This window comes from Salmo salar, chromosome 01, assembly GCF_965601325.2.
Source record: "Salmo salar chromosome 01, fSalSal1, whole genome shotgun sequence".
Taxonomy (NCBI): Eukaryota; Metazoa; Chordata; class Actinopteri; order Salmoniformes; family Salmonidae; genus Salmo; species Salmo salar.
In genome coordinates this window covers 92,437,143-92,461,081 of record NC_138291.1, presented here as the reverse complement: position 1 = coordinate 92,461,081, position 23,939 = coordinate 92,437,143, and the positions used below count along the sequence as shown (strand labels likewise).

General features: G+C 45.3%; 2 protein-coding genes across 14 annotated transcripts in view; both read right to left on the bottom strand.

The window, feature by feature from the left end:
* Window positions 1-960: 960 nt before the first annotated feature.
* tepsin (TEPSIN adaptor related protein complex 4 accessory protein) lies at window positions 961-7,756 on the bottom strand. Its single transcript, XM_014209756.3, has 13 exons — window positions 7,636-7,756; window positions 7,170-7,242; window positions 6,933-7,024; window positions 6,642-6,735; window positions 6,451-6,518; window positions 6,281-6,362; window positions 5,895-5,966; window positions 5,602-5,790; window positions 5,266-5,455; window positions 5,056-5,169; window positions 4,864-4,942; window positions 4,613-4,747; window positions 961-2,536 (listed from the first exon to the last, which is right to left on the bottom strand). The coding sequence occupies exons 1-13, from the start codon at window positions 7,672-7,674 to the stop codon at window positions 1,829-1,831; spliced, it is 1,935 nt and encodes a 644-aa protein (XP_014065231.1). The 5' UTR covers window positions 7,675-7,756; the 3' UTR covers window positions 961-1,828.
* Window positions 7,757-10,398: 2,642 nt separating this feature from the next.
* Window positions 10,399-23,939, bottom strand: part of LOC106610401 (putative sodium-coupled neutral amino acid transporter 10) — a 47,598-nt gene continuing 34,057 nt past the window's right edge. For 11 of the 13 annotated variants that reach the window (XM_014209776.3, XM_014209811.3, XM_014209802.3 and 8 more), the window contains 6 exons: window positions 22,597-22,800; window positions 22,021-22,437; window positions 21,808-21,909; window positions 21,552-21,572; window positions 13,833-13,970; window positions 10,399-13,700 (listed from right to left, as the gene is read on the bottom strand). In XM_014209776.3, the coding sequence (XP_014065251.1) occupies window positions 12,547-13,700; window positions 13,833-13,970; window positions 21,552-21,572; window positions 21,808-21,909; window positions 22,021-22,437; window positions 22,597-22,800 (2,036 nt within the window). In that variant the 3' untranslated portion in view covers window positions 10,399-12,546. The remainder of the gene's footprint in view (window positions 13,701-13,832; window positions 13,971-21,551; window positions 21,573-21,807; window positions 21,910-22,020; window positions 22,438-22,596; window positions 22,801-23,939) is intronic. The other 2 variants (XM_082978149.1, XM_082978150.1) reach the window with 2 other exon arrangements.

The window sequence follows — 23,939 nt, the reverse complement described above, 5'->3', positions numbered from 1 at the left end:
GTTGGACTCCAGGTATAGTGACTTAGACCCCGCTGGGCAGTGATTGAGTACCTAGACAGACAATTTTGACAGTTCGGTCCATCGGCAAAGAATATCTGCATCTGAAATGGTGCACTATCACAGGTGTCAAACTCATTCCAGAGACTAAAGTGTCTGTGGGTTTTCACTCCTCCCTTGTACTTGAATGATTAAGGTAATTGATTAGTTAGGACCTCCCCTCACCTGGTTATCTAGGTCTTAATAAGATTAGTTTGACAACTAGGTGAGGGGAGGTCCTAAGTCTTCGTTTGACAATAATTGAAAGGAAGTAACAGACCAGCAGACACTCGGACCTCCACGGAGTTTGACACCCCCTGCCCTAGAGTGACATGGTTAATGCTATACGGGATCCTTGGGACATCCCGACCCTAAACCCTTTACATTTCATCTTCAATGAGGTGATGTCCCATGGGCCCTTTTCCATAGTGACATACCTGTTATTCTTGTAGTGCAGGAATGTGTTTTTGTTCTAACATGGGCCCCCTCCGGGCACATCGCAAAGCTGAACCACATATGAGACAACTCCCTGCTGACTGAAAGACCCATTAGATTACCTAACTTCTATGATCTGACTTCCCTGCCCCCAATGTTTTCAATCAAATTTAAAACACATGCAACAAATGTGAGCTGGTAGATTAGCCCACACTGGAGAGGGGGACATTTGATTCAAAACATTGCAGTGCCATGGTCCCATGGGGAGTTGAATATTAGGCTGTGTTTATACAGGCAGCTCAAATCTGATATTTTCCTCTAATTGTTCTTTTGACCAACCACATCAGCTCTTTTTCAGAGCTGATGTGATTGCTCAAAAGACCAATTAGTGAAAAAGGATCAGAATCGGGCTGCCTGTGTAAACGCAGCCCTAGTGGCATATCCAGAGACCAAAAAACTACTGAACAGACATTTCTGACAAGGGAGGAATTGCAGTGAATCAGATTCATTTATTTAACGCCTCTAGGGCAGGGTGCTGCTAATGTTATGTAATATCCCACCATAAAAGGCCTTTCTTCTACTTAGTGCTGCAACAAAAAGACAGCAGGTTTTATTGTAGTCACACACAGTGGTGCAACAGCATGGCTTTAGTTGAAATAGACACAGTGTCACCACTGAATGTACCAATATGCTTTCAATCTGTCGTATACTGTAGCGCTCTGACCAACAGACAGGCATGGTTTAGAGGACATAGAGAAGGACAACTCCTCGTTCATACATTACTTCATTATGTTTCACTGAGGTTTTGGCAAATCGTTCATGCAACCTACAACCAGTCCCATTCCTATTGAATGTGAATCAACAGTAGAAATAAAACACACTTGTGAAATAACAATGTTTATATTTAAGGTAGTAAGAAGGGCACCTAGTGCCAGAGAAGAGCGGAAGACACATCCCACTGGGCACAGATGTCAATTTAACATCTATTCCATGTTGGCTCAACGTGGAAACAATGTTGATTCAATCAGTGTGTGCCCAGGTGGGATTACTCTAACAAAAAATCATTGTAGTGCAAAATCCTGAGTCAAAGTAACCATTAGCTAGCCTGTGAAAATGATCTCACATTTGTTAAACATAACTCTGCAAACTGAACATACTCCAGGCATACTGTGTAGAGTTTTTACCTCTGGGGATTATTGTGGAAATGAAGTTAATATTACGACTCACAGATCACAGCGAACATTGCATACCTTCAGGACTGGGAGCTGGGCACCCCTGACAAACTGTAGTCATGGTTTTAGAGCAGAGATGCCTATGGTGCCAGCATTATCCTAACCATCCTGTTCTGTGTTGGAGATCAGAGGTTAAGGAAAGAGAAGGCTGAGGCTGATTGGCTGCTGGTGGATGTGAGGTCGTATGTAGGTGTTGTATCGCTGATGTCATCGACACAGAGTAGCGGTGTGTTTGTAGGGGTAACACTCAGGCGCTCCCTCCCGTCTCTCTTTTCCACCTGAGGCTGCAGATCTCCATTCCTCTCTGTAAGGGTTGATGGACACACAGACCTCCCTCTGGTCACCAGCTCCATGCCACTGAACAAAGAGAGTCTACCCCCACAGGGCTGCTCGATCTGGGGGTCCGTGACTCGGAATGGGTCCCTCTCTGTCTGGAGTTCTGAGTCTTTTACTATAACATCTGAGGTGAGCTGGGTCTCACCAGTCCTAAACCCAATCTGACTGTCCATGAACACTTCATCCTGACTAGCAGACCCTCTCTCATCATCAAGGTTGAGATTCAGTAACCTCTCAGATGTACCCCCTCCCCAGCCCAGGTCAGGCAGGGGAGGGGGTTGAGCTTGCCCCCCAGGTGACTGCTCAGTCTCAGGGTCTCTCCCTCTGTGATGGTTAAAGACCGTGATGTCACCTGGGCGTGTTGGCAGTAGCAGTGTGGGACTTGTGGGAGTGGGGGGCTGGTCCGAGGCGGATAGAGGAACACCATTGGCTGCTGCTGCATCACATCCGGCACCAATGATTGGCCCGCCCATCAGAGCCTTAAACTGACGAAGGATCTGGAAGGCAAAACCATCCTTTTTTACAATGCAAAACGACATAGTGTATGTACCAAGAGTCAACCATCGTAGATCATCATCTTGGATTCTAACACCCAGGCTCATCACACTCTGTCTCTCTGTATTTACTTATTATTAAAGGTTCAATATGCAGAAATCGCTCTGCCATTCCCTGGTTGCTAAAATTCTAATAGTTCGCTTCATTTCAGTTTGTGACAAAACAAGCAATATAGTGTAGAGAATCATTGTTCCATCTAAGCTGCTGTGAGCAGGTCGAGAGTTTCAAGTTGCTTGGTGTCCACATCACCAATGAACTATCATGGTCCAAACACACCAAGACAGTCTTGAAGAGGGCACGACAACACCTTTTCCCCCTCAGGAGACTGAAAAGATTTGGCATGGGCCCCAAGATCCTCAAAAGGTTCTACAGCTACACCATGGAGAGCATCCTGACCGGTTGCATCACCGCCTGGTATGGCAACTGCTCGGCATCTGACCGTAAGGCGCTACAGAGGGTAGTGCAAACAACCCAGTACATCACTGGGGCCAAGCTCCCTGCCATCCAGGACCTATACAATAGGCGGTGTCAGAGTAAAGCCCATAAAATTGTCAAAGACTCCTGTCACCCAAGTTATAGACTGTTTTCTCTACTACCGCATGGCAGGCCTTCAGAGCATCAAACTCTCTAACACACGGGTCCTTTCTCAGCTCCTGTCTGCCTGTGGTGGGAGCAGTCACACACTTCCTATAAAACTGCACCCGGGGAGAACAAGATATTCAGAAGTAAGTATTTTGATAAGATCTAGAGGATGACTGCACTGGTTAGATAAATCTATGGTCCAAGTCATTTCTAGTTAGTCCACACTCAGTTTCCACTTGATTATTCCCTAAGAGTCCCCATAGCAACATCGGGGGCCACTGACAATACATAACAATTGAAGCCAAATTCCTTGGCAGGCAATTCCTGTCCTTCCGAGTTCTCCCACTGACATACAGTACATCACCAAAAGTATGTGGACACCCCTTCAAATGAGTGGATTTGGCTATTTCAGCCACACCCGTTGCTGAAAGGTGTATAAAATCGAGAACACAGCCATGCAATCGCCATAGACAAATATTGGCAGTAGAATGGACTTACTGAAAAGCTCAGAGACTTTCAACATGGCACCATCATAGGATGACACATTTCCAACAAGTCAGTTCGTCAAATTTCTGCCCTGCTAGAGCTGCCCCCAGTCAACTGTAAGTGATGTTACTTTGAAGTGGAAACGTCTAGGAGCAACAATGGCTCAGTCGCGAAGTGGTAGACCACACAAGCTCACAGAACGGGACCACCGAGTGCTGAAGCGTTAAAAGTCACCTGTCCTCGGTTGCAACACTCACTACTGAGTTCCAAACTGCCTCTGGAAGCAACTTCAACACAATAACTGTTCGTCAGGAGCTTCATGAAATCGGTTTCCATAGCCGAGCAGCCACACACAAGCCTAAGATCACCATGCGCAATGACAAGCTTGGGCTAGAATGGTGTAAAGCTCGCTGCCATTGGACTCTGGAGCAGTGGAAATGCATTCTCTGGAGTGATGAATCACACTTCACCATCTGGCAGTCCGACGGATGAATCTGGGTTTGGCGGATGCCAGGAGAACGCTACTTGCCCGAATGCATAGTGCCAACTGTAAAGTTTGGTGGAGGAGGAATAATGGTCTGGGGCTGTTTTTCATGGTTCAGGCTCCTTGTTCCAGCAATGTTCCAATATTTTGTGGAAAGCCTTCCCAGAATAATGGAGGATGTTATAGCAGCAAAGGGGGGGGGGGGGGACCAACTCTATATTAATGCCCATGATTTTGGAATGAGATGTACGATGAGCAGGTGTGAAACCGAAAGTTAAAAAGACGCAAAAACAAAACTTAAGAATGGAAAGCATAGAAATAGCACACATAGAACAGATTTACCGCTTCTTAGACTTGCTTTCAATGGGAATGAAAGATCTATAACTCATTTCTATGTGAATTTGGTTTGGTCACCTAAAAAGTTACATATTGCAGCTTTAAAGGTAATAACTAGACTATGTGTTACCTTGATGGTCTTGTTGGCTACAGGCCCTGGGGGTCCCTCACTCAGTTGGACCAGCCTCCTCTGGGTCACCCCGAAGATTTGCTCCAGAGACAGCAGATCAGAGGTCATGAGACAGGCCACAGCACACAGCGCCCTCTGGTGGGACGGAGGGAAGCAGCACATTCACACATATTTGAGATTTGATGTTTATTTTTCAAGAGAAACCTAGTCAAAATAGCAGCACATTCAAGACACATGTATATTGACTGTACCATCTGGGCAGTCTGTGACGGGTCCTGCAGTCTGCGAGAGAGCAGCTCCACCACCACCTCACAGTTCAGAGTGGAACACCTGGGGACAGATGGGAGGGAATTAAAACATCCAAAAAATCAAGGTGAAGGCAGACAGGAACAAAGGTCGAAGCCAATGCTCTAATAACATGCAACCTATTGGTCTGTACTGACTCCTTGATGAAGTGCTGATTCTCCTCTCTGGACAGGAAGACCTTGGAGCCCTCAGTCATCCTGCTGATCAGCGCCATCTCCTGCCCACAGTCCCCTAACTGCATAGCCTCCACCCTGACACAGAGAAAGGTAGATGGAGGGAGACTCAGCATGGTTGGCTCATTTAGTATTTTGCTGGTAAAGACTTCTTATATCATGTAATATTTCCACCGTTCTGATAGGTCTCCGGAGCTCTCCCTACTGGCTCCCGATTGGCTACCGGTGCCACCTGAATTGCTGCTACCGCCCCCCGAGACCTGGCAGTGGTCTGCGTTCTCCTGACAGGAGTTGTGGGAGGAGCTATGGCTGCTGTCAATCTCCTCCCAGCCCCCACCCACCTGCCCTGGACACCGCTGGGAAACTAAGAGTGGGGGAAGAGAGAGAGGGAACAGGCCAGGATATTGAGAGAAGTACAGGCGAAGAAGGCTTTCAGTCCTGTCAAACATGTAACAACTATGTAATAAAAGCCTAATGATCTAATCAATATAACAGCTGATTTAAAAACACCTTTGGGTCTGTGAGGAGGCACAGTGTAGGCACATGCTGGCACTGCCACCTCTACGGGGCCCGAAGGCGCCACCACTGCCCGGTAGTGGTTGTCATGGAGACGGATACCCTGGTGTTCCATCGGGGGCAGGACGGCACTAGCCACAAACTCAGTAGCCTTGCGGATCTTGTCCATCAGGGTCTCACCACCTGCCGGAAACAGGACGTGATATAAGACATGGATTTGACTGGGTGTAATTGAAATTTATTCAAACAGTTCCACTGAGCCACATGAAACCAAAATGGTGGCCTACTTGTTATGTTCTTCCCTGGGCTGTAGCCAAACCCCTGCATTCTGGATCCGTGGGCAGACTCCGACCCCATGCCTGGAACGAAAGACCTCAGTGATAAAAGACAACCATTGTACTTGTCTGCCTGCCTTTCCCCACTCTTCCCATCCACTCCCTCTTTTCCCACTGTCTCTTCCTCTTTCCTCCCTGCTTCTTTCTTCTTCTCCACCCTCCCTCCTTTTCTCTAATTCAATCTCTCTGCCAGAAGGATTGGTTTAACTTGATTGTAATTGAGGTCACATCCATTCATTCAGTAGCCAGATGTATGTCATTAGTAGCAGTATTAGGTCAGAGATTGTTTGTTAACTAATAAGAGAGATACACATGCAATAACAATACAATGTACTCACCCATGTTGGCCATGGCTAGTTTGCATGGAGACGTGCTGCTCTGGTGGGAGACTGTCTCTGTGAAGAGTAACCTGGCCAATTCCTGAAGACCGATGAAGACAGAGAGTTTGTGAGTTTCAAAAAGACGCATTGGGGGATAGTAATTGTTTTAGACATTGTTTTTGGCTCACCTGTGCCGTGGCCCTCACTTTCTGGTACATAGCAGTGCCATGGATGGGGTCAAGAGGACCACTGTAAACTGATATTCAGCATAACACACAGATTCAGTATAACACTCATAGCTCTCCGAAACCCTACTGTCATAAAGAGAAGGATGAAATGGAGACACTGAAATGCATTAGTGGTCACATCATCATCTCACCTGAGGCCTGCTGGATGAAGGTGGAGTTCCGTCTGAGTTCCGTCAGAAAGTGAGGTGATCCATGGCCACAGAGATGGACGAAGATCTTCAGAACCTGGAAGGACAGAAAGGATGGAAAGGGAAGAGGCACAGGAGGAACAGATGAATAGCTGATATGATATATGGTGAAAATTAGCTGCATTCTTCTACATGATTCCTCTTCTGCCTCAGTTAACAAATCAAGGTCAAATTCAGTGTTTGGGGGCTTCTTAATGCAGCTGAAAGCCTGGTGACCTGGCTAGCTGAGCTCACCTTTATTTTGACATGGCAGGATTCTACCTGCAGCCTCTCCAACAGGTACTCCAAAAGGCACTGACCACACCCAGTGGACTCCTGGGAGATTTCTGCAGCGCCAGGAGGGTAAAGGATACAAACTGTACTGCCTTTGGGTTGACATTGAAAAGAATAGGATCTCCCTAAATTATCTTTAATATCAGAACACAGTACTGTATCAGCATTCAGTGGGAGGTGATGGGGATAAAAGGATACTTCCGATTTCTTCAAAGAGGTATCCAGGACAGGGCTTTTCGTCATCTGCTGTTGCTTTCATCAGAGTGGGAACCTGGGAGGGTGAGAGATCATGCATGGATTGGCAGACAGATGAACACCAGAATAGACCATTTAGCTAGGATTTGTGTCATTTTATGTTTGGGTTTATAGCGAAAAGCACAGGGTGGTGGGTCCAGCGTAATACACTGTGGGAGGAAATCATACCAATTGACTATAGAGCTCAAGTCTTATATTAGTCTGATCACGACAAACGATTTCTGTCCTGGGAGTGTGATATCATATGATGTGCTAGCACGCTAACGTTAGCTAACTAGGTTGCTGTGGTACAGTAAACAGTGGGCGTAATGGGATTTACAAAACAATGTACTGTTCCCCCATAAAGTGACATATATGAATTATATCAACATGTTATTTGCAAGCGTTTATATTGGTAAATAACACCTACTTTCTGAAGGAAAGACAGTCGTTCCATGAATGTTGCCATGATTTTGCAATAACTGGAGGCTACACATCTCTTCCTTGGGACAGACAACGAGGCGGGGTCTACAATGACAGGTAGCCAATCAAACAACTATGGGTAGGACTCATACGATACCATTGGTCCAATGCTATTGCGTATGGGTAACCATTGGCAAATCAAAAGGTCCATAATCCATACTCCCCTAACAAATCACGTTCGTAGATTACATGCATGTCATTTCCTGATTCAGGGTCAACAACATGGCGCTGTCCATGGACTATGTCATCAAATGGTTTGAGTGATATTTTCCTACGAGTGCCATCTATTCCTATGATACTTAGTTAATATTGTACAAGAGCTTAGATCGTCATTCAATTGATTGTGTTCGTTTTTTTTTTTTCCATCGTCAAAGACTATTGATCAAGTGTCCACCTATTGATCAAACGTGTGGACTCGCAGTCGGGAGAGGACGAGATGGTTTCCAGAGCTGTTTGCCCAGTGCACTGGTGGAGTGCGTATGTAGCTACTTGCTAGCTACCTAGCAAATATGGGCACTGTAGCCATTCATAATCCAAAAGCATCTATACCTCAGTCAGTGGTCATCATACACTACATGACCAAAAGTGTGTGACTGCTCATCGAACATCCCATTCCAAAATCATGGACATTAATATGGAGTTGCCCCCCCCTCTGCTGATTTAACAACCTCCACTCTTCTGGGAAGGCTTTCCACTAGATGTTGAAACATTGCTGCGGGGACTTGCTTCCAGTCAGCCATGAGCATTGGTGAGGTCAGGCACTGATGTTGGGCGATTAGGCCTGGCTTGTAGTCAGCATTGCAATTCATCCCAAAGGTGTTTGATAGGGTTGAGGTCGGGGCTCTGTGCAGGCCAGTCAAGTTCTTCCACACCGATCTCAACAAACCATTTCTCTATGGACCTCGCTTTGTGCACGGGGGCATTGTCATGCTGAAACAGGAAAGGGCCTTCCCCTAACTGTTGCCACAAAGTTGGAAAAACAGCTTCATCTAGAATGTCATTTGTATACTGTAGTGTTAAGATTTCCCTTCACTGGAACTAAGGAGCCAAGCCCAAACCATGAAAAATAGTTCCAGACCATTATTCCTCCGCAATATGCCTTCAGGCAAGTAGCATTCTCCTGGCATCCGCCAAACCCAGATTAATCAGTCAGAATGCCAGATGGTGAAGCGTGATTCATCACTCCAGAGAGCGCGTTTCCAATTGTGGCGAGCTTTACACCACTCCACCCGACGCTTGGCATTGCGCATGGTGATCTTAGGCTTGTGTGTGGCTGCTCGGCCATGGAAACCCATTTCACGAAGCTCCCGACGAACAGTTATTCTGTTGACGTTGCTTCCAGAGGCAGTTTGGAACTCAGTAGTGAGTGTTGCAACCGAGGACAGTGGTCCCGTTCTTTGAGCTTGTGTGGCCGAAACGTTGGATATTAGGTTATTCAATTATTGTATCTGGGCTCCTAGAGTGCGGCTCTCCTTTTCATTTTCAAGCTTGTGTGGCCTACCACTTTGCGGCAGAGCCATTGTTGCTCCTAGACGTTGCCACTTCACAATAACAGCACTTACAGTTGACCGGGGCAGCTCTAGCAGGGCAGAGATTTGACGAACTGACTTGTTGGAAAGGTGGCATCCTACGACTGTGCCATGATGAATGTCACTGAGCTCTTCAGTAAGGCCATTCTACTGCCAATTTTTGTCTATGGAGATTGCATGGCTGTGTGCTCGATTACACCTGTCAGCAACGGGTGTGGCTGAAATAGCCGAATCCACTAATTTGAAAGGGTGTCCACATACTTTTGGTGATGTACTGTACGTCAGTGGGAGAACTCAGAAGGACAGGAATTGCCTGCCAAGGAATATCGCTTCAGTTATTATGCATGGTGTCCGTGGCCCCCGATGTTGCTATGGTGACTCTTAGGGAATAATCAAGTGGAAACTGAGTGTGGACTAGAAATTACTTGGACCATAGATTTATCTATTCTAACCAGTGCAGTCATCCTCTAAATCTTATCAAAATAATTTCTTCTGAATATCTTGTTCTCCCGGCTGCAGTTTATGGGAAGTGTGTTATTGCTTCCACGACAGGAGCTGAGAAAGGACCTGTGTGTTAGTTTGATGCTCTGAAGGTGTGTTGTTACAGCAGTGAGTGGCATATCACAGGGGTTTCATTGTACATTTGATCAAATTGTCTGTTTTTGATGTATCAATTTACTTTATCATCAAATTGTCTTGCAGGACAACTAGGGAGTGAAGTAGTGTCCATTCTGCCCAACATAACTAGGCAATGGACCCAATGTCCCCTCCATGAACATCATGTAGTACTCTATCAGTAATGTGCTGGCAGGTGCTGAAAGACTTCTTGTCTAGTCTCACAGGCTTTACCTGTTTAAAATTGGTTCCAGGGGTAATGACAGTGTTTGGACGACACTCTTTTCAATAATGCTTCAATGTCATACTATGTAGTAACATGTAGCCCACTACAGAAGACTTGTAGGACTGTCTTTATAATGTAATGTCCTTTATGGCTCAGTTGGTAGAGCATGGCGCTTGCAAAGGCAGGATTGTGGGTTTGTTTCCTGGGGTCACTGATACGTCAAATATATGCACAGCACGCATGACTAAGTCGATTTGGATAAAAGCGTCTGCTAAATTGAATATTGTTATGTAAATACATGTGTGTATGGGGTCGCTTTTGTTCATGTACGCAACACACATTTTAACAAGCAGTTAAGTTTAAGTTTAATATTTTGCACATTTTCAAAAAATACAATGAGTTGAGAGCTTTACAGAAAAATAAACTCTTATTCTAAAAAAGTCATGAGCAGTTATGAAGCCACTTGATGTCCTCTCTGTGGAGTCCATTTCATTCACTGTCCTTATAGTAGCCACAGCACAGTGCACCAGTGTAGAAGTCAAAGCCACTGTTTCAAATGCTACAAGAACAGAGAGCGAGAGATGACAATTAACTCGCATAAATAAACCACCTCTACAAGTATTCCAGTATTTTGCTTCCATTCTGTCACTGCTAGAGAAGCCACTTCTTAGGAAAAATTCAGTCAGGGTTAAAGAAACTTACATTTACATCTCAATACAGTTACTCAGTTTGACCCATTCATTTCACTGTTACAATAAAAGGCACAAAGCAGTGGCACCCACACACACACACAGGATATGACTAAACAAAATAACCACATTACTTTAAGTCATGGAAAACATCACATGTATGAAAGGCACTGGTGGAGAGAGAGAGTAGAACCAGAACATGGAATGTAGAACCAGAGCTATGGATTCAGAACTCCTTTGTGGGTAAAACGTTTGGGAATTGTACATTACACTGAGTGTACAACACATTATGGACACCTGCTCTTTCCATGACAAACTGACCAGGTGAAAGCTATGATCCCTTATTGATGTCACTTGTTAAATCCACTTCAATCATTTTAGATGAAGGGAAGGAGACAGGTTAAAGAAGGATTTCTAGGCCTTTTAGTGCCAGGCGCACCGGTTTGTGTCAAGAACTCCTACACGGCTGGGTTTTTCACACTCAACAGTTTCCTGTGTGTAACAAGAATGGCCCACCACCCAAAGGACATCCAGCCAACTTGACACAACTGTGGGAAGCATCCCGGTGGAGCACTTTCGACAGTCCATGCGCTGACAAATTGAGCCTGTTCTGAGGACAAAAGGGGGTGCGACTCAATATTAGGAAGGTGTTCTTAATGTTTTGACCAGTCAGTGTAGAAATAAGGCTATACTATACAGCACTACAGTATCCGTTTGTACTCATCAAAATGGAAGTCTGGTTTAAAATCGAGATGAAACTGTAAGCAAGGAAGCTAACCGATTGATCCTTAATTAAATGTACTATGAATGTTTTCCAAAAATATGTAAAAAAAAGCAGCATGAGAACATTTAGCAAAGTTCAGACAATATAATGTATACACTATTTACAGCTCACAATAACTAACATACATTTCAAAGGACTTAACAAAAGCACTACAGTAACAAAAACAACCACAAGTAATCTCTACAGAGCCAAAACCAAAACTCCACATCACCTAGAAGTATCAAGGGATTTAAAGTGACTCAAATGCAGTCATTGGCTAGCCGGATAGATGGTGCATTGCTCTCTCAAACACACAGGACAAAAGGAAACTTGGCATGTGGTATTGCATAGCTTAACATACATTACAGTATAGCATTGAGCTTCTTAATAAAAAAACTAAAATAAGTTAATATTTACATACAAATATAGATTTATGGCAGCATAATACAGCATATTATTATAGAATAGTCTACAATATATTTGATCATTATTACAATATATTTATCATCACTATATCTGCAATGTCTTCTGGAATCATGGAAGGAGCATGTTAAAAAAAAGCATTCCTATTTGGTAGAAGAACACAGACTAGGGTCAAATGAAGACACTGGCTGTTTACACAGGCAGCCCAATGCTGATGTATCTTCAGCCAATAAATGGTATTTTGACCAATCAGATCTTTTGCCAATAATTGGGAAAAAGCTCAGAATTGGGTCGCCTGTGTAAACGCAGCCAGAATGTTCCCTATAACAATCAATGCACCTCACACACACACAATCCTCCTGTACTGGTCAGGTATTATGAAGACAGGTGGTAAGGCTGTGTGATCTATGGTACATGACTATGTGTGGGAGAGAAAGAGTGTGTGTTGTGAATCGTATGAATGCGTGTATAACGATCCACTGTACATACGTGTGTGTGTGTGAGAGAGAATAGGATGTGAACATTCTAACCAACTGTATGCGAGTGTGTGAATATAGGGATTTGCACAGTCCAACCCAACTGTCCGTGCGTGTATACCATTACCAAGTCCCAGTTATTCGTCTTTCTCAAGCTCAGAGGTCTGTTTTATCTGGCGTGTGTGTACCAGTGCTCCCCCCAGTAGCGGTCCCTCCAGGGCTGCATGGAGATCCCACCCCCCGTCCAAGAAGGGCTCCAGCCCCGGCACACCCCTCCTGGAACCCCCAGCCTCCCCTACCCCCAGGGCTCTCCTCCTCCTTCTCAGGTCCATGTCCCCTTGGTCCCTAGCCTTCTTCTGGACCCCCTGGTCCTGGCCTTTGTGGGTCTTCTCTTCAACAACGTCGCTGGAGTCTGACTGGACAGTCGCCCTCTCCTTCAGGTCCCATCCACTCTTCTTCACAGCCCCTAGTTCTTCTCCTAATCCTGGTTCTCCTAATCCTGCAGCCAGAGCCTGCTCCTCCTGGGCCTTGATGGCGCTCTCCAGCTGTGCCAATTTCTCCTCCTGCTCCTGGACCTTTTTCTCCTTCTCTGCTCTCTCCATCACCTCTCTCTCCGTCTTCTCCCACTGGATCCTCTCTCGCTCTGCTCTCTCCCTCTCTGCTCGCTCCTTTTCCAGCCTCTCATTCTCTATTCCCTCCTCCTCTACTCTGGATTTTTCTATCTCCTGTTCTCTCGACCGTTTCTCTCTCCTCTCCCTCTCCAACCGTTCCTCCTCCACTCTCCCCTGCACCGCTCTATCAATCCTCACTTCCTCCAGTCTCTCCATCCTCTCCTTCGCCTTGTCCACTACCTCCACCCCTCCTTTAACTACCCCGTCCTCAGCTTTGGCAGGTGGCGGCTGGGCTGGTTCTACCTTCATCCCCCCTGTCACCTTCTGACCCAGCGGTACTCCCCTAGCCACAAGGTCCCTCTCCTTAGGGGCCTCCACCGCTGCCCCTGCCACGATTGCTGCCTCAGCCAAAACAGGCCGTTTAGGGACCTCCTGGAGTACTCCTTCCTTGGTGATAACAGGGGCAACCACTTTGAAGACCTGCTCTTCTGCACTCTTCTCCACAGGGAGGACCTCATTTTGGGGCTGGATGTGAGGCTCGGCCCCTCCAGGCTGTGGAGCTCCAGCGGGCTCCATGGTGTCTGAGGCCAGGGCAGGACCCCCTTGAGCTGGGCCTTTGGGTTTGGATGCTCCCCCCTCCTCCTGGACCCCCTTCTCTGCGTCGGCCTCTGGAGCTCCATCTGTTGCAACACAAAGATCGTTATTTACTTTCCCTTTTAATAACCAAACAGTTCAATTACTCAACACTTAGATACACATCACAATATAAAAGACAGAACACGTATGAGAGTGCACACGCTGTGCGTCTGTACCTGTCTTTTTGGGGTGCATCTCCTGGTGCTGCTCCTTTATGACAGCCAGAAGTTTCTCCTGCTGGTCCAACAGCCTCTTCTGTTGCTCCTGCTGCTCCTTTATAACCTGCAGCAGAGCAGCATGCTCCAACTGACCCTCTACATGGGGGGGACAGTGTTAAAACACACCAAAACACACACAGGGGGTTGGGTTGAATATACCATTCATAAATCATATATTTGGAGGTATTGGGTATCTACATTGGAGGGAGAAAGGTTATTCGATTTATCCAGACAAACAGTATAGGGATGTGTTTAAGGGTGGGGGGGCTGGAGGGATAACTCAGTCAAATTAATGTTGGGTATGGTTGCTACAAACAACAGTTTGGACAAGGTGGGGGGTACTGTGAGAGAGGGGGTGAGGTGGTTTAGAACTTGAGGGTTATGGCCATTTGATTTAGGGGGACACAGCATTAGAAAGGTGAGTGACAATGTGAATACAGATAGAGTAAGAGAGAGAAACACTTGAACACACTAAACAAACAGCAAGAGTTATCTATCCAAAACAGAGATGTAAGAATAAACCACTACTCCAATCTTTTTGGCTCTATAACACAGAACAAACAGCAAAAACATATACATGATCAAATACAAATCTTAGAAACAACTATTAAAGACTACCAGATTCTCCAATTACATTGAATGAACTACAGGACAAAATACAAACCCTCCAACCCAAAAAAGCCTGTGGTGTTGATGGTATCCTCAATGAAATTATAAAATATACAAACTACAAATTCCTATTGGCTAAACTCTTTAACATCATCCTCAGCTCTGGCATCTTCCCCAATATTTGGAACCAAGGACATATCACCCCAATCCACAAAAGTGGAGACAAATTTGACCCCAATAACTACCGTGGGATATGCGTCAACAGCAATCTTGGGAAAATCCACTGCATTATCATAAACAGCAGACATTTCCTCAGTGAAAACAAAGTACTGAGAAAATGGTCAAATTGGCTTTTTACCAAATTACCGTACAACAGACCTGCGTATTCACCCTGCACACCCTAATTGACAAACAAACCAAAACGAAGGAAAAGTCTTCTCATGCTTTCTTGATTTCAAAAAAGCTTGACTCAATTTGACATGAGGGTCTGCTATACAAATTGATGGAAAGCAGAATTGAGAAAAATCAAACAGTGTGCGCTTAAAATGGGCAAAAAAACACCTTTCATTCCACAGGGCCATGGGGTGAGACAGGGATGTACAGTACCAGCCAGAAGTTTACACACACCTACTCATTCAAGGGTTTTTCTTTATTTTGACTATTTTCTACATTGTAGAATAATAGTGAAGACATCAAAACTATGAAATAACACATGGAATCATATAGTAACCAAAAACATTAAACAAATCAAAATATATTTTAGATTTGAGGTTCTTCAAAGTTTCCTTGATGACAGCTTTGCACACACTTGGAATTCTCTCAACCAGCTTCATGAGGAATGCTTTTCCAACAGTCTTGAAGGACCCTAAGCAACCGCCATCTCATCGTCGTGATGGGAGGATTTATGCCGGCTTTTATTTTATTTTTGACAAGCGCGAGTCTCTGCAACGCCACACACCTCCTTCACTCTATCGCAATACTCTCATCAACTATAGATTTTTGGGCTCATGCAAAAAATAAAATCTTCCCTAAGTTGCTGAAATATATAAATATATTTTTTTCATATGTTTAAAAAAGACAAACTGTTTTACTGGGGAAAACAACCAGGTTCTATTTCCTATTGGAAATAAACCTTCTTAGCCCTTATAAGTAAAGATTTTTCCCGCAGCTATTCAGCTGTCATGTGCATACAATTGTTTAGCTTTTTTACCTTTGACACAATTGCGCTTCATTGTATCAAGGATATTTGAAAATAAAATGAAACGTTCACAGTAAAACTTTTTTTACCCCCCCGAGTACTTGTTGGCTGCTTTTCCTTCACTCTGCGGTCCAACTCATCCCAAACCCTCTCAATTTGGGTTGAAGTCGGGTGATTGTGGAGGCAAAGTCATCTGATGCAGCACTCCATCACTCTCCTTGGTTAAATAGCCCTTACACAGCCTGGATGTGTGTTTTGGGTCATTGTCTTGTTGAAAAACAAATTATAGTCCCACTAAGCACAAACCAGATGGGATGGCGTATCGCTGCAGAATGCTGTGGTAGCCATGCTGGTTAAGTGTGCCTTGAATCAGATCAAAGGACAGATTTCCACCGGTCTAATGTCTATTGCTCATGTTTCTTGGCCCAAGCAAGTCTCTGCTTCTTATTGGTGTCCTTTAGTAGTGGTTTCTTTGCAGCAATTCGACCATGAAGGCCTGATTCACACAGTCTCCTCTGAACAGTAGATGTTGAGATGTGTCTGTTACTTGAACTCTGAAGTATTTATTTGGGCTGTAATCTGAGGTGCAGTTAACTCTAATGAACTTATCCTCTGCAGCATAGGTAACTCTGGGTCTTCCTTTCCTGTGGCGGTTTATTAAACAAAAGAATGAGTGTGAATTGTTGTCACAACCTGGCTCGTGGGAAGTGACAAAGAGCTCTTATAGGACCAGGGCACAAATAATAATAATCAATAATTTTGCTCTTTATTTAGCAATCTTACATATAAAACCTTAATCTCTTCATCAAAAATTTTGAATAACTCACAGGTTAATGAAAAGGGTGTGCTTGAAAGGATGCACATAACTCTGCAATGTTAGGTTGTATTGGAGAGAGTCTCAGTCTTACATGCTTTTCCACACACAGTCTGTGCCTGTATTTAGTTTTCATGCTAGTGATTAGAGGTCGACCGATTAATCAGAATGGCGGATTAATTAGGGCCGATTTCAAGTTTTCATAACAATCGGTAATCGGCATTTTTGGACACCGATTATGCTGATTATATTGCACTCCACGAGGAGCCTGCGTGGCAGGCTGACAACCTGTTATGCGAGTGCAGCAAGGATCCAAGGTAAGGTACTAGCTAGCATTAAACTTATCTTATAAAGAAAGGATCTTAACATAATCATGGTTGATGATATTCAGTATTGTTGTAATTATTTATTTGAGGCTAAATTGATTTTATTGATGTATTATATTAAGTTAAAATAAGTGTTCATTCAGTATTGTTGTAATTATTACACACACACACACACACACACACACACACACACACACACATATAAAAAAAAAATATATATATATCAAAAAAATCGGCCAATTAATTGGTATAGCTTTTTTTGGTCCTCCAATAATCAGTATCAGTGTTGAAAAATCATAATCGGTCGACCTCTACTAGCGATGGCAGAGAATCCACTCTCACATTGTCACGGCTGTTTGAAAGAGCGGACCAAGATGCAGCATTTTCGTAGTTCCACATGTTTTATTAAATCAGTGAAACAGAATGCAACCATTAAACACTACAAGTATATACAAAAACAACAAACCGTGACGCTGGAGGAACAATAACCTCACGAAGAACAATTACCCACAAACACCTGTGGGACAAACCTAACTTAAATAGGACCTCCAATTAGAGACAACGACAACCTGCTGCCTCTAATTGGAGGTCATGCCAAACACCAACATAGAAATGCAAACCTAGAGCCAAAACATAGACATACAAAAACCAGACAAACACCCCGTCACGCCCTGACTTATTCTACCATAGAAAATAACACTCACTATGGTCAGGACGTGACACACATACAGTTGAAGTTGGAAGTTTACATACACCTTAGCCAAATACATTTAAACTCAGTTTTCACAATTCCTGACATTTAATCCTAGTAAAAATTTGGATCACCACTTTATTTTAAGAATGTGAAATGTCAGAATAAAAGTAGAGAGAATGATTTATTTCAGCTTTTATTTCTTTCATCACATTCCCAGTGGGTCAGAAGTTACACTCAATTAGTCTTTGGTAGCATTGCCTTTAAATTGTTTAACTTGGGTCAAACGTTTCGGGTAGCTTTCCACAAGCGTCCCACAATAAGTTGGGTGAATTTTGGCCCATTCCTCCTGACAGAGCTGGTGTAACTGAGTCAGGTTTGTCGGCCTCCTTGCCTGCACACGCTTTTTCAGTTCTGCCCACAAATTTTCTATGGGATTGAGGTCAGGGCTTTGTGATGGCCACTCCAATACCTTGACTTTGTCGTCCTTAAGCCATTTTGCCACAACTTTGGAAGTATGCTTGGGGTCATTGTCCATTTGAAGACCCATTTGCGACCAAGCTTTAACTTCCTGACTGATGTCTTGAGATGTTGCTTCAATATATTCACATAATTTTCCTCTCTCATGATGCCATCTATTTTGTGAAGTGCACCAGTCCCTCCTGCAGCAAAGCATCCCCACAACATGATGCTGCCACCCCCGTGCTTCACGGTTGGGATGGTGTGATTCGGCTTGCAAGCCTCCACCTTTTTCCTCCAAACATAATGACGTCATTATGGCCAAACAGTTCTACTTTTGTTTCATCAGACCAGAGGACATTTCTCCAAAAAGTACGATCTTTGTTACCATGTGCAGTTGCCAACCGTAGTCTGGCTTTTTTATGGTGGGTTTGGAGCAGTGGCTTCTTCCTTGCTGAGCGGCCTTTGGGGTTATGTTGATATAGAACTCGTTTTACTGTGGATATAGATACTTTTGTACCTGTATCCTCCAGCATCTTCACAAGGTCCTTTGCTGTTGTTCTGGGATTGATTTGCACTTTTTGCACCAAAGTACGTTCATCTCTAGGAGACAGAACATGTCTCCTTCCTGTGCGGTATGATGGCTGCGTGGTCCCTTGGTGTTTATACTTGCGTACTATTGTTTGTACAGATGAACGTGGTACCTTCAGGCATTTGGAAATTGCTCCTTAGGATGAACTAGAATAGTGGAGGTCTACAATTTTTTTGGCTGATTTCTTTGGATTTTCCCATGATGTCAAGCAAAGAGGCACTGAGTTTGAAGGTAGGCCATGAAATACATCTACAGGTATATTGACTCAAATTATGTCAATTAGCTTAACAGAAGCTTCTAAAGCCATGACATCATTTTCTGGAATTTTCCAAGCTGTTTAAAAGGCACAGTCAATTTAGTGTATGTAAACTTCTGACCCACTGGAATTGTGATACAGTGAATTATAAGTGAAATAATCTGTCTCTAAACAATTGTTGGAAAAAGTACTTGTGCCATGCACAAAGTAGATGTCCTAACTGACTTGCCAAAACTATAGTTTGTTAACAAGAAATTTGTGGAGTGGTTGAAAACCGAGTTTTCATGACTCCAACTTAAGTGTATGTAAACTTCCGACTTCAACTATAGGTACATGGTTGCAAAGGGCATCAGTGTCTTAACAGCGCGATTTGCCAAGGCAGGATACTCTGAGCGCAGCACAATCAAGAAATCTGGCAGTGGTTTCTGATTAAAATCAGTTCTCACAGAACCGCTTGTTGCAATTTCGATGAGGCTCTCTTGTTCAGATATCGGTAAGTGGACTGGAGACAGGGCATGAAAGGGCTAAGAAATCTAGTTGTTTGTGTCATCCATTTTGGGAAAGTACCTGTGTAATTGCGCACCCAACTCACTCAGGTGCTTGCTATCACATGTGACATTGTCCGTAAGCTTGAGTTCATTTAGACACAAAATATCATACAATGATGGAAAGACCTGTGTGTTGTCCTTGTTAATGCAGACAGAAAGGAGCTCCAACTTCTTAATCATAGCCTCAATGTTGTGCCGCACACTGATTATAGTTGCGGAGTCCCTTTAATCCTCGATTCAGATCATTCAGGCGAGAAAAAAAAACACCCAGTCATGTGAGAAACTCGTCGTCATGCAAGCAGTCAGACAAGTAAAAATTATGGTCAGTAAATAAAACTTTAAGCTTGTCTCTCAAATGTAAAAAAAACTTGGCAATACTTTGCCCCTTGATAACCAGCACACTTCTATTTGTTGTAAAAGCGTTACATGGTCGTTGTCCATATCATTGCATAATGCAGAAAATACATGAGAGTTCAGGGGTCTTGCGTTAACAAAGTTAACCATTTTTACTGTAGTGTCCAAAATGTATTTCAAGCTGTCGGGCATTCCCTTGGCAGCAAGAGCCTCTCGGTGGATGCTGCAGTGTACCCAAGTGACATTGGGAGCAACTGCTTGCACGCGCGTTACCACTCCACTATGTCTCCCTGTCATGGCTTTTGCGTCATCATAGAATTCACTGGCTTGTATGCGAAGCAGTAATTGTTGCAAAACATCTCCTGCCATGTCACTGATGCGTCGTGAAACAGTGTTGTTTGATGAAGGCATTGTCTGTATAGTTTTTTGGGGCCTTTTCCCCCAGCATTGTCCCAGCCATATCCACGGCAGCAGGAAGAATGAAGTCCTCCACAATAGTATGGGGCTTGCCTGTCCTAACCACTCAGTAGCTCACCATATAAGAGGCTTCTAGGCCCTTCTTATTAATGCTTTCTGATGCTTTTATACATGTCTTACTTCTCGAAAGTCGTCTTAATTCTCGCTCAAATAACTCCCGTGGCTTATTTTTCAAATTGGCATGTTTTGTTTCTAAATGTCTGTGCAACAAGTTTCATCGAGTTGTGAGATAGTACTTTTGCACATAACACACTGTGGCTGAGGAAAGGCACTACTCCCAATATAAGTGAACCCCAAATCAATGTAGATCTCATCATATTTGCGCCTCTTCGATGGTCCAACGTCCCTGTCTGTTGTTTGGTGCTTTCTCGGGTAAGGAGGCAGTAGCTCTTTGGCTGCATCAGATTCACAACCCTCAGTGTCCATGCTAGCTGGGCTAACAACAAATGTAGAATTACTGATGCTAGCATTGGATGTGCTTGTGGAAGCAGAACAACTTGTGTCGTCGACAGGTGCAGGTGAAGTACTGCTGATAGTAGCAGTACTACCAGTAAAGCTGGTATGTGTACCTATGGACACATTTATCAATTGTCGAGCAAACGGAATGAGCAGCAACTCCATTTGGCTACATACGGACCGTTAGTGGAATTCCCGCGAGAGAGTAATGGTTAATGTGATTGATGTTAATTATTTGACTAGGCTAACTGTATTTGACATTGTGTTGTTATTTTGCTGAACACTAAATGGTATAATTTTAATTTTAGGCAGTGAAACGGGGTGAAACTCAGGCGAGAAAAAAAGCTCACCCAAATAGGCCCGTTGGACAATAGAAATGTTATTTAAAAAAAAATGTGAATCACATTTTTATTTGGCGTAACCCCGACGGCATTGCATACCCCAGTTTGGGAATACCTGCCCTAGAGCACACAAAAAACTATACGTACCTCGGCCTAAACATCAGCGCCACAGGTAACTTCCACAAAGCTGTGAACTATCTGAGAGACAAGGCAAGAAGAGTCTTCTACGCCATCAAAAGGAACATAAAATTTGACAAACCAATTAGGATCTGGCTAAAAATAGTTAAATCAGTTATAGAACCCATTGCCCTTTAGAATTCACAAAATGGAACAAACACCAAATTTAGACTCTGAATGCAGAAATCTGCATGTTGCATCTGTGTGCAACATAAAACACCAAATACATGCAGAGCAGAATTAGGCCGATACCCGCTAATTAACAAAATTCAGAAAAGAGCCGTTAAATTCTACAAGCACCTAAAAGGAAGAGATTCCCAAACCTTCCATAACAAGCAGAGGGACAGAGGGACAGAGGGACAGAGGGACGAGTTCATACCTGCAACCAGCTTTTTTATCACTGTGACAGGAGCCGGTATACAGAAAAGAAAGGAGAGAGACAAGAGTTAGAGGAGAGAAACCAAAAACCTGATGTGGAGTATCCTGAGAGAATCAACCCAAGTCTGTCTGGTCTGGTCTGCCCTGGTCTGGTCTGTGAACTGCTAACCCTGGTGCTTGTTCTGTACTTCAATCCTACTCTTATTTTTCTCTTTAATCTTGCTTATCCTCAGTGCAATTTCCACTCCTCCACTTACCATCCATCTTGTCCTCCGCTCCTCTCTCCTTCACTTCTGGAACAGCAGCCCCCTCTGCTGCCACGGGAACCACTGCTTCAGCAACTGGGGCCGCCGGCTCACCTAAACCACATGGTCAAAGGCCAGGTGATGTCCAACACATCTACAGCCAATCAAATCACCGAGAGCATCTGAGATGATTGAATGTTCTGGATAAAGACCAGTCATACTCACGTTTCCCAGCAGCCTCTGGGGCTTTGGCCGCGTCAACCAGCGCCTGCTCAGCCATCACATCCTTCCCAACAAGCACCTCTTTCACTAGGGCAAGTTTCTCCACTTGCTTTAGGGGTGGGACTTCCTGTTTCTTCCCCGCTCCTGGGTCAGGCTTCTCCAGCACCTCATTGGACTGCACCTCGGCTCCTCCCACGTCCTCCTTTTTCACCAACAAAGGAAGTTTCTCCTCCTCTCCTCCCTCTTTATTATTCACCTCTTCCTGGTCCGCCACTCCCTGACCCTCAGAATCTTCTCCTCCTGCTGTAGGTTGGTTCTCCTCCTCCAGCTCTGCGTCATTCTTCCTCTTCTCTATCTGGACCTCATCATGGGGGATGGGCGGCTCGTGCCGATGGGCCTCCCCGTCAGGTACTGCCACACCTGGAGCAGGGGGAATGCACACAGCTATAACACATGGAGTTTCAGGTGTTGCTGTAAATAGTATTCTGACAATCCATCACTTATAGATTATTGCTTTTCTTCTATGCTCTAGTCTAGTAGATTCCCTCTGGTTCTATAGGGTTCACCCTGGTTCCGTACCTGCATCAGGGCTGTCCAGCTGCACTTTCTCCTCCTCCTTCCTGTCTGGAACTCCTTGTTCAGGTCCTTTGATCTGGGGGGGCTCAGCCTGTTCCTGCTGTCTCTCTACTGGACGGACTGGCTCTACATCAGCAGGGGCTTTAGGCCTCTCCACCAACACAGGCTTCACCTCAGGCTGTTTCGCTACCACCGGCTTCTCTACTGCTGGGAAGGAACAATTTGTTTGTATATGTAAGAGCCACTAGATGGCAGCAGAAATCTAAGCTATAAAGAGATGCAACACTAATACGGACCTACAATACAGCCTAAGAGAATTAAAAGGGGACAGCGAGGGAGCTCGACAGACAGGGAGGGAGCTCGACAGACAGGGAGGGAGCTCGACAGACAGGGAGGGAGCTCGGGAGCTCGACAGACAGGGAGGGAGCTCGGGAGCTCGACAGACAGGGAGGGAGCTCGACAGACAGGGAGGGAGCTCGGGAGCTCGACAGACAGGGAGGGAGCTCGACAGACAGGGAGGGAGCTCGGGAGCTCGACAGACAGGGAGGGAGCTCGGGAGCTCGACAGACAGGGAGGGAGCTCGACAGACAGGGAGGGAGCTCGGGAGCTCGACAGACAGGGAGGGAGCTCGGGAGCTCGACAGACAGGGAGGGAGCTCGACAGACAGGGAGGGAGCTCGGGAGCTCGACAGACAGGGAGGGAGCTCGACAGACAGGGAGGGAGCTCGGGAGCTCGACAGACAGGGAGGGAGCTCGGGAGCTCGACAGACAGGGAGGGAGCTCGACAGACAGGGAGGGAGCTCGACAGACAGGGAGGGAGCTCGACAGACAGGGAGGGAGCTCGACAGACAGGGAGGGAGCTCGGAAGCTCGACAGACAGGGAGGGAGCTCAACAGACAGGGAGGGAGCTCGGGAGCTCGACAGACAGGGAGGGAGCTCGACAGACAGGGAGGGAGCTCGGGAGCTCGACAGACAGGGAGGGAGCTCGACAGACAGACAGGGAGGGAGCTCGGGAGCTCGACAGACAGGGAGGGAGCTCGACAGACAGACAGGGAGGGAGCTCGGGAGCTCGACAGACAGGGAGGGAGCTCGACAGACAGACAGGGAGGGAGCTCGGGAGCTCGACAGACAGGGAGGGAGCTCGGGAGCTCGACAGACAGGGAGGGAGCTCGACAGACAGACAGTGAGGGAGCTCGACAGACAGGGCGGGAGCGAGGGAGAGAGAGACAGGGCGGGAGCTAGGGAGAGAGACAGACAGGAAGCGAGCTAGGGAGAGAGACAGACAGGGAGCGAGCTAGGGAGAGAGACAGACAGAGAGCGAGCTAGGGAGAGAGACAGACAGAGAGC